Source organism: Suillus discolor, assembly GCF_016758755.1.
Source record: "Suillus discolor strain FC423 chromosome Unknown F5147scaffold_704, whole genome shotgun sequence".
NCBI classification, from domain to species: domain Eukaryota; kingdom Fungi; phylum Basidiomycota; class Agaricomycetes; order Boletales; family Suillaceae; genus Suillus; species Suillus discolor.
The window spans coordinates 1-9,558 of record NW_024541951.1 but is presented as its reverse complement, the minus strand read 5'-3'; the positions used below and the strand labels follow the sequence as shown (position 1 = coordinate 9,558).

Sequence of the window (9,558 nt, the reverse complement as noted above, 5' to 3'; positions counted from 1 at the left end):
GTCGCCAAACCTTATGGAACGCCCACACCGGCGTCACGAAAAGCAGTCGAGGCTGGCTCAGTCACGCTCGCGGATGGTGTGTGTTGCAAGTCGACGAAGTCGAGAGGGAGTTCACACTTGCAATTAGTACTCGTTCGGGATTGATGAAATTCAGGCTTTTGTTCTCCTTCGATCATTCCTATATAATGAAGGTCTCTCAAATAACGGAGGCTCAACCGATAAAGGCGTTGTGGACGAGCTCATCGCAGCAATCACGCCATTCTACTACTCCGAACGCCTATTCGTATTGCGCGCCCTCATTCCACTGTTCCGTGCCCACGAAAACACTGGCGACTCAATCCATGCCGTTGCCACGAAGTGTCTTCCCAGAATCCTACAAGACAGTCATCAATTCGCACTCGACCTCATAACAGAATACCTTCACAAAACTGAAATGGACATCCCAGAGGTTTTGCATGCCGATGCACGTATTGCCTCTCGTTGGGCTAAGCAGAACATGAAGGAGCAACTCGTGACGCTAGAGGTGCATCTTTTGTTGGACAGTCTGGGGGTATGTTCACTTTGCGATGGACCTTTGGTTGGTCTAGAATATTTTGAAGCTGCTTACAACACGAACCTTGGGCTCACCTCGCAGAAAACCTCGACCCTTTTGGGTGTTAGATGATGAGGCAATCAACTGCAGCATGTATTGCGGCGGCGTGATGGATACTTGTCACGTAGATGGTCTTCTTGATTTGGAGAGAGTGGCAAGAGGATGAGGATAGAGATTTTCGGCACTACCTTCCTGACAAAACGTTTCTATCCCTCGTCCGCCAGAGTCACTCAGACAGGATTCATGAAATTAGTGACATCCAACTTGTCCAGCCAGCACGCGTGCACACACCTAGCATGGGCCTTCGTTCTGTCGCGGTTGACCTCAAAAGCTGGTCAATTGAAAGAGATTCCAGAATCGTATCGCGGGTTTTTAGACTCCCTGCATCCGCACCACAATCGCTCTAAGGAAAGGGAGCCATCGCATGTACTTATGGCACGGGCAGCTTTCAGTCCTGAAGCCGGCCTTTTCAAGCTCTTGTTGACTCTCCTTACAACCTCCCCACTGTTTGTTACCTCCGTTGCTTGGAAGACAGGGTCGACTGTAACCGACCCAAATGCTATTGCATTCCGCTCTGTACTCAAAGGTGACAACATTTTTCTGCGTGAAACAGCACATTAAAGATCATTTTCCCTTAGGCTTTGTCATTGCAATGGTTGAATTGGTCCCTGTTGAACTCATTCCCGACTTCGACTCTTTGGTTGAAGTTTGGATTGCGCTGTTTGGGCGCAGCGAGTGTCAATCTATAGCAGGGATATGCCGACAATTTTGGCAATCGGATTGGCGGCAGGGCCTTGCACGTCGCGCCATATTTGATGTTGCACGAACACGCTTCCCAATTCACTTCCGGCCGCTCATCCGCCTTCTTCGAGCAATGACTACGTCTGGATTCATTGATACTGATCCACTATCCACTGCAGCATCGTCCACCCAACCTCCCGCTGATGAAAGTGATGATGGTGACCGTGAGATTTGTAGTCGACATGTATTTTACTACGTGGATAAGTTGCCTACTTTCTCGCTGGTCATTCCCCTGGCATCTTGCACCGGTCCTAATGCTGTCTATGAGAAAGCACAGGCTGCCGGTCCATCCTTCGCATACACAAACCTACGTGCTATTCGCCTTCCTGGAGGCTCCGTGATGCCTGCGCGCTCGAAGGGTCGGCTGTTGAGTGGGGATGGTGGGGATCATATTGCAGTGTGTTGGCAACATGAGCACAGCGGATGGAAGGTGGTTTTGGACGTGCTCACTGAGTACGTAACTCGGCGGAGGATGTACACGGGCACCGTGGACCTATACCAGGACGTTGCCTTCGGCCGTACAGGCCCTGGATCTATTCCTTTGACGCTCAGGCTTGAAGACGTCGGGATGGAGATTGATGAGGGGGGTGATGAAGCACTCGCGACAGATGCTCTTGACCTCATTCGCAGCGTCATCCAAGACAATGAAGAGCTGGCGGAAGAGCTATTGGAATCTCTCGAGAGCGGTGGCGACCCTAATAATTCTTCGGACAATCAGCCGCCCGACCTCGTCCATCTCACGACAATGATTCTGGAGGAAGCCCTCAGTCGCTCACAAGCTCGAAGTTTTTCGCGAACCCAGCTAATCACATCTGCGATGAGCGTTCTATCAGCACTGTTATCCTTGCCAAAATACTCTCTGCGTGTATGGCTCTATATCCGTTCAACCAGCGTGCTGTTTGGCCCTAGTCGTACGTCAGGTTTTGCGGCAGTCGCTCTACCAGCGGAGCGGATCTCTGGTCACTATACAATGACTCTCGCATTGCTCAATCTCGTCCAACAACTCCTCCATGAAGCGTTTGCGTCCGTGCTCACAATTCCACTTGACAATCAACGCCTTAAACAGGTGAAAGAGGAAGTTCTACTCCGAGCAGCAGTGTTCGTCCATGGGGAGATATGGGTGGAGCACTTGAGTTGGAAGTATGCCCAGCTTGGCGATAGGTTTGAGATTGGACGACGAGTGTCTTCGTTTTATGGCTATGTTCTCAAGCAATCTCCTCCCGCTTTGGGCGATCGTCCCTTCCCTGCCCTAAGCCAAGCTGTCGCTGACGCTCTTCTGCATAAGGCCACGACGTCAACTATCAACCCACTTGTATCATCGATAGCGGTTGCCCCCCACATCCTCGGCACCCTTTACGCTTCACGACGCTATGGCGATGCCAGACGTCTGATCTACCTGCTGGAGTCACACCTCAGTCTCACTAGGCTAGTCCTTAGCTACAAACAGTCCATTCCCTATTCCTCGAAACCGTGTCTTCTAGAGCAAGCTCTGTGCGCGCGGGTAGCGGGAGGCGCTGGGTTCACGGATTCTACGAGATCCAGGATAGATCCCGTCGACGTCCTGGCAAATTATGTTAAAGGGCGAGATATTGGGACCGCTGTTCCGCTAGAGTCGATCAGAGTTCTTTATGCTCTCTGCGCATCCTTGTCTGTGACTCAGCCCTCGCCTGCGACAATCATCGGTCATCTCTCGAATCCAGAGGCCACTGTCGCATCGTTCGTGCGAATTGTACAGCACCCGTACGAGGATCTCGCACTGCGCAATGCCGTTTGGAACTTCATAGCCCTTGCCGTTGATAAGGAACCAGCATTAGCCAACCTCTTCGTTACAGGACAATTCCGGGTTCCGAACAACAAAATCAAGAGCAAGGAGAACGCTAAATCGCAAGGGGAGGATGATTCGAAGAAGCACATGAGCGCCCTCGAAGTTGCTAACGAAACGCTCAGTCGGTGGAAAGACTTATGGGAGGCCAATCCCCAACTCTTAGCATCGGTGTTTCGCTTCATTTATGTCGTGTGGCAACACGGGCTTGAACACAAAAATCTCATTGATACTACTCGTGGCAATGACGAGTTTTGGACCAATGTGGTTGCTGTTGTTAAAGAGGAGCTCGGTCCCGATCCTGACTACGAGACAGAGACATTCATCATATTGGACGACGAGCGCCGATCAAGTCTCCACGAAGCAGTATCTGTTCAGTCGTATCGCAACATGGTGAAGTCATATGCTGTGCGTGTCATTGGACAGGACATCTTCCTTCAGCCACAGCCTAGGTCCTGTGAGCCCGCGAAGAAGCCCTTGAGTTACAGCAAGCTAGCTCCATCATTCAAATCCGAAGATCAACTCAACGAATTGATATTGGAAGCCAAGAGCACATCGTATGACCCCAGTCTTTCTGATAAACTCGCCACGCAGCTTCAGCAGGACTTCCCGGGCCTCTCCCTTACTCACCTACAGTCGCAGGATCTCAGCGACGAGCGACAGTTTGGTGATGACTTCATGTTCTCCATAGCACTTCTTCGCAGTCGTATGCAACAGTGCGTGTCGGGTGATGATAGGGCAAATGCAGTGGAAGAAGTAGAAAAGAGAATCGCGTCCTTAAATCTCAATCTCTCCCTCACCTACGCTCAGACGGCTTTGACGGAGTCGTGGCAGTTCCTTTTGCATCAAGTGTTGCCATTTGTGCGGCCAGTGCCAGAGATCCGTTCAAACCTCCTATCACTCTCGGCCACGATATCCGGAGACCTAGCTTTGGAGAAAAGGTCGGGAGACATGATGGCAAAACTCCATGGCACGCGACTCAACTTGTTGCTATCAATTCTTGAAGTGGTCTGGTTCTCTGATTCGGATACCGACAAGCACATCACGTCTTTCATGAACCTCGTGGATAACATACACAAAGTCCTGTTGAATGAGGCACAACCTCCTTCTCAGTCATTCCTGGGACAATTATCCGTGCCTTTCCATCAAATCCTGCTCCAGGTCATCTACTTCTGTGTTCGCCAGTGCCGGAATCTTGCCAGACGACCTAAGGTCCTCACCGCTAGCAGGCGCATTGCCGTTTCTGGCTTGGTGGACGCAACGCTTCCACTGGTAATTGATGCTCTCCGCCTTACCTTTGACTCTGCCCGTACACGGCTTGATCTTGATCTTGATCGGGATATGGAGCTACTGGTTGCAGTCTTCGAGCAATGCACGCGTCCTGATATCAACGTCTCGTCTGTAACATGGTTGACCCGATGCCAAGAGACGGATGTCATCAAATCAAGCTTGGAATTACTCACTAGGACAGATGTGATCGGCCTCACAGATCTGCCCCTGCTTCGCACACGCAGGCAACCTTTGTACGCGCCCCACATCCTCCTATTCCACATGGCTGTAGTAAGCATATCATCCGGGGCTGAAAGATTCGCCAGTGAAGGCATCATTTCGGCATACAGTAACAACGGAATTAGCCTTGCGGCAAGCTCAGGGCAGATCGATGTTGTGTTGCCTGAGCTTCCTGGAGAGAGGAGCCCAGCACACAAGACATACTGCTCGATGATAGCCATAGTTTCTGCTATCGTCTCCGCTCTCAAGCGGCAACACCACTTCTTCGACGCAGAGGCATGCGGATTCGTGCAACTGTATGGCAAGCAGATTATCCGGGCGCTGAGCTGGAGTGTCGGTGATCCGATTACACTACCATTATTGGAGGAGATGGAACAGGTCGTTGGCCTCTTTTATGCGCTTGCGGAGAGTGCTCCTCCTACTGCCTCCCCAAACCCAGCAGTCGTCAAGGTCCTACGTGTGTTCACAACCCACGCGCTCATGCTCCTTCAGCAACTCAACTACGCATTGACGCACCCTAATCACATCGCTAGTCTCTTGGAACCGGTGACTGCAGAAGAGCGTGCATTGCTGGAAAAGGAGCCTACCGCCGCATCCTCCCTGCTATCAGTGGACATGGCCGACCTGCAGAAACATCCGTTGACTGCGCGTCTCGTTCATCGGTTATTTAGGCTGTCAAGCTCTGTGGTGTCTACGCTGATTAGCATCAGCCGAGCGTATGACGTTCTTCTTGGTGAACAAGAAGAATGGCCCGTTCAAGAAGCAGTGATAGTTCCTGTGCGTAGCTTCACGTTCTGAAGCAGAACTTTATTTATTTACCGTTTTCCTGCAGCATTCCAAGGTGGTGCCGGGGGAACCAGCATCTTTGGGAACCTTGCTTGAACTCGCGAACTGCACCCTTGATGTCCTACGACACCTCGTCGATCGCCCAGCAGGTCAGGCCATCGCCCCCCCTGCGTCCCTCAAAGATACGCCGCTTGATGTGCAGGAAGGCATGCTGACAGCCCGGAAGACAGTGGAGGCATTGCTCGTGTATGCGGCAACGCAGCTTGCGATGTGGCTCTCGAAGCCAGAATTTGACACTGCTGAAATGGACTCGGAGGATCACATTCCACAAACCATGGATATGCGAGAAAGTTCAAAAAGACCATCTAGGGCGCTCACAGACAGAATTAGGAGGGGAATGCCGGGAGAGATGGCGACGGATTTGGAGAAGTTATTGAAGCAAGCGAAGCCTATTCTGCAAAAGAGCGTCGATGACAACAGAAATGTCAAGGGGGATCTCACCCAGGTGCTGCTTAGATTTATGAGTGAGTGGGTAATGACTACGCCGTCGTAGATGGGTTAGGCACTATGCAGATGTATTAAAAGTAACATTATATGTTTCACATTGCCAATTTGTCCTAGAGGTGAATAAAACAATCACTGCGTTAAAACATCTACACCAGTCTCAGTGATGAGAATCATATGTTCTGCTTGAGCGCTTCGTGCACAATTCTGCTCATGACAACCGTTAGGAAAATATTCGGGCTTATAGCAGGTCAGTCGTACCTCCGTCGATGCAGTCCAGCCGTCCGGAAAAATCCAGACACTAGGATTAGAACCTTGAACGAGAGAAGGCTGAAAGAAATGGACGTTAGCAATAGGTCACGACATGCACTGAGTTGATTGCCTCGATGGTAAAGCAATGCCCAGGAAGCATTACGCCAGGTTCTTCATTTTCTGCAAAGCAAACGTCAATGATACCATCAACACGGGAACAAAACATGGACTTGCGAGTGTGGTATATCCAAGGGGGTCGGTGGAAAACGGTCCCTATGCCGTGCCCAGCGAAGGCAGGACAGACAGAATGACAGGTATTTCGGACGATTTCATGTATAGCCCTTCCAATGCCATTGAACGGTCTACCAGGTCCGCAAGCGTCAATACCAGCCTCGAGTGCAGCATTTGTCATTTGCACAAGGTCTCGGCCAGGTTCGTCCTATCATGCAAGTAAATCACGAAGAATGGAATTGTTCTGAGGGATGTTTCTTACAACATCTCCGACGAGGAAAGTAGAAGAAGTGTCGCCGTGATAACCGTTGAAATAGACTGTCACATCAATGTTAATTATATCCCCATCCTCGAGAGGTCGACTGTCACCTTGTTGAGTCTTGAAAGACAGCTCGTACAAAAGCACTCACTCGTCTGGTATGCCATGCGAAACAACATTGTTGACACTGGTGCAACACGAACGTGGAAAGCCCTTGTATAGCAGTGGTGAAGGATATGCTTCATGCGCAATTATAAAGTTGTGTACTGCAGCATCTATCGAATTGGTGGTCACACCTGGCTACCGACAAATTATCTTGCATCCGTATAGTGAGCATTGATGAATCTCACCTGCACAAGCGAGCCAGCATATTGGCGCACATTCTTAGCAAGCGTCGCAGCTGCTCGCAGGCGCTTCTCGTCTGTGCTACCCAGAATTATTCTTCCGTCTCCTTCGTATTGCTGCGTATGGTCTATCTCCGATGACATTGGGGGGTCGAGCTGCGCTGCGTATTTTGGTTGAACAATATGACTTGGAACCGGACGCCGGGTTATATGGGAGACACCCCACACGAACGGTTCCTCAGGTAAGATGACATTGTACGTCCCAAAATCCTCGAATTCCCGCGATTCATCAGAGTCAAATGCAGGTGATGTTGTTATATATCTTTTCAAATAGCTGCGACAGACAACTGCCGAGCGTAGACGAGGAGAAAGAAGAGGGGGAAACAACTTGTTCATGATTCAGTACTCAGTATTCATGAGCGAACTAACAAGTTAAGAAGGAAGTTGGCGGCGGGCCGGACCGCATACCTCGGTGGCTATGCTGGAAAAGTGAATGATTAATTTTTCAATGACCCAGTCTAGACATGTCTTCAACGATGGCAAGTAGGCTCCCGAAGCCCTGATTCATATTATATGTCTTTGACTGTGACAGGCTCAGGGAGTTGCAACCCGACTTTTCAGTCTGGGACTTCTCGCTAACAATACTCCGCGTCAAGTTCTCATCGGCTCTACTCACTACTCTCTTCTGAATGTCACCTTGAAATTCACCCCGGATGTCAAGTAATGAAGGAGATGATCATATGGTTATGGTGCATGGAAGCGAGAAGAATGTCACCATTGCAATACCACACAAGGCAAGTGCGGCCGTTTTTCCAGTTGCCAGTGGAGACTGTCAGCCACAGGGTATGTGTGCATGTCACTACAATGATACTCGAGCGACTAAGTTCGACACAATCTGGACGCACCACTTCAGCCTGAGGGGTCATATCGAGGCTTGCGGTGACCGCTGGACCAGGGGTCTCATGGGCAACAGAGACGAGGAGTGTCCCACGGCGGTTTCCGAGGTTTAATCGGAGGAGGTTGACAGTTTCGCACAGAGTGAGAGCATGTAGCATCATCACACATTCCAGTAGTCACACATCACTAAACCAGGTTGGCCCATCTCATCGTGGTGAACAGAGCGCATTCAAACTATCCAACATCGTCTTTGTCATAGCTTAAAAAAGCTCTAGTCGCAGTCGCAGCTTTGGTCTTCGAAATTGTGTAAACGCAACTCGGAAGCAAGTTCGGAACGCAGAACACAACGTGTATAGTTACACGAAGTATAACAAAGAAGGCGGTTCTTTTACGTCGCGTTACGCCCAGAAGGTCTAAGCTAGACAGCAGGTGTTCATAAAACATCTGCGGAAACCATAAAAGGACTGTACTCGCATTATCATTTACGTGGATTCTCATCGGAAACTGATGCCCAGACGCTTAAGACCCAGAGCAAATACAGGAAAGGCAGTGACTAATATTCGTTTAAAAATCCACTGGTCAAATTGGTCGATGGATACGTCCACCGATTCCTCCCCGCTGGATACACCGGAATCATCCTCACAGAACACACCGTATCTTTCGAATAGCTCGCCCCTTAGCAGCCTCGGAGACGAAGACCAAGTCAACGTCCCGTTCCCAGAATTAGACGTCCCAGAACTAGACCTACAACTACCTCCACTCGACTTTCAACCGTTACCGCGTTATACGAAAATCAAACCGCTCAAATCTATTTCCACAGCACCAGACTACGATTTAAATAGGTTTTTTTGCAAACGCACAAGCCAAAATCGAAATGCCTACGGAAACACTGCAGATATTTCACGGTGATGATCGTACATCGGAAAACCCTGGAGATTTCTTAAAGTCGTTTAATCGTGCAATGAGGCAACAGTCTATCACTGTGAGCACGGACAAACTGGATGCGTTCGGAGACTACTTGGGAACAGGTTCTCAAGCCGAGATATGGTTCAAAGCTCTTCCATCGGTGGATAGAACCACTTGGCCAGCGTTCGTCGCAGTGTTCGAAAGGCGATGGCCACCAATCGTAATTGCGGAAAAAACGAAAGCAGAATATGAGAAGGAACTGCTGGAGTTTTTATTGACAGATAAGGAGGTCGGAACGAAAACTACGTTATATGATCGCGAATGTTGGACGCACGTTGCCTGGGCCACCAAGGCATTACAGCTTGCAACGAGTGCAGGAATCGCGTCGAGCACATCCATGATTTGGCAGGTTAGAGGAAAGCTCCCAAGCATTGTGAAGGACCTCTTGAAGGACACGGAGTATACTAATTGGGCGGAATTTACGAAGGAAGTCGCAGAGCTGAAAGGAACACGGCTAATGGAGAAAAAAGAGCAGCATGTGAAGCAGGAACTGGAAATCAATCTATTGCGCGCAGATATAGCTCGTCTGCAACAATAGTAGTGGTGAAGGATATGCTTCATGCGCAATTATAAAGTTGTGTATTGCCATCTATCG

The 9,558-nt window shown here is 49.9% G+C and overlaps 3 protein-coding genes across 3 annotated transcripts; 2 read left to right on the top strand and 1 right to left on the bottom strand.

Annotated features, from left to right (window-relative positions):
* The first annotated feature begins 1,269 nt into the window (after positions 1–1,269).
* Positions 1,270–6,122, top strand: F5147DRAFT_740803 (nucleoporin subcomplex protein binding to Pom34-domain-containing protein). Its single transcript, XM_041439465.1, has 2 exons — positions 1,270–5,501; positions 5,557–6,122. The coding sequence occupies exons 1-2, from the start codon at positions 1,467–1,469 to the stop codon at positions 6,061–6,063; spliced, it is 4,542 nt and encodes a 1,513-aa protein (XP_041284030.1). The 5' UTR covers positions 1,270–1,466; the 3' UTR covers positions 6,064–6,122.
* On the bottom strand, positions 6,123–7,561 carry F5147DRAFT_740802 (methionyl aminopeptidase). The gene is made up of 7 exons (XM_041439464.1): positions 7,107–7,561; positions 6,908–7,056; positions 6,760–6,859; positions 6,501–6,705; positions 6,397–6,446; positions 6,276–6,344; positions 6,123–6,221 (listed from the first exon to the last, which is right to left on the bottom strand). Exons 1-7 carry the CDS (start codon positions 7,494–7,496, stop codon positions 6,147–6,149), a joined length of 1,038 nt encoding a protein of 345 aa, XP_041284029.1. The 5' UTR covers positions 7,497–7,561; the 3' UTR covers positions 6,123–6,146.
* An 828-nt stretch (positions 7,562–8,389) lies between these two features.
* F5147DRAFT_646789 (uncharacterized protein) lies at positions 8,390–9,558 on the top strand. The gene has a single exon (XM_041433158.1). The coding sequence runs from the start codon at positions 8,872–8,874 to the stop codon at positions 9,499–9,501; it is 630 nt and encodes a 209-aa protein (XP_041284028.1). The 5' UTR covers positions 8,390–8,871; the 3' UTR covers positions 9,502–9,558.

Excerpts from the sequence above, each read along its gene's own strand:
- F5147DRAFT_740803 (XM_041439465.1), top strand. The coding sequence starts at position 1,467 with ATGACTACGTCTGGATTCATTGATACTGATCCACTATCCACTGCAGCA. Across the intron at positions 5,502-5,556 it reads AAGAAGCAGTGATAGTTCCT|CATTCCAAGGTGGTGCCGGG; the intron begins GTGCGTAGCTTC and ends GTTTTCCTGCAG.
- F5147DRAFT_740802 (XM_041439464.1), bottom strand. The coding sequence starts at position 7,496 with ATGAACAAGTTGTTTCCCCCTCTTCTTTCTCCTCGTCTACGCTCGGCA. Across the intron at positions 6,706-6,759 it reads CTTTCCTCGTCGGAGATGTT|GACGAACCTGGCCGAGACCT; the intron begins GTAAGAAACATC and ends CTTGCATGATAG. Across the intron at positions 6,447-6,500 it reads CCCTTGGATATACCACACTC|AAAATGAAGAACCTGGCGTA; the intron begins GCAAGTCCATGT and ends TTTGCTTTGCAG.
- F5147DRAFT_646789 (XM_041433158.1), top strand. The coding sequence starts at position 8,872 with ATGCCTACGGAAACACTGCAGATATTTCACGGTGATGATCGTACATCG.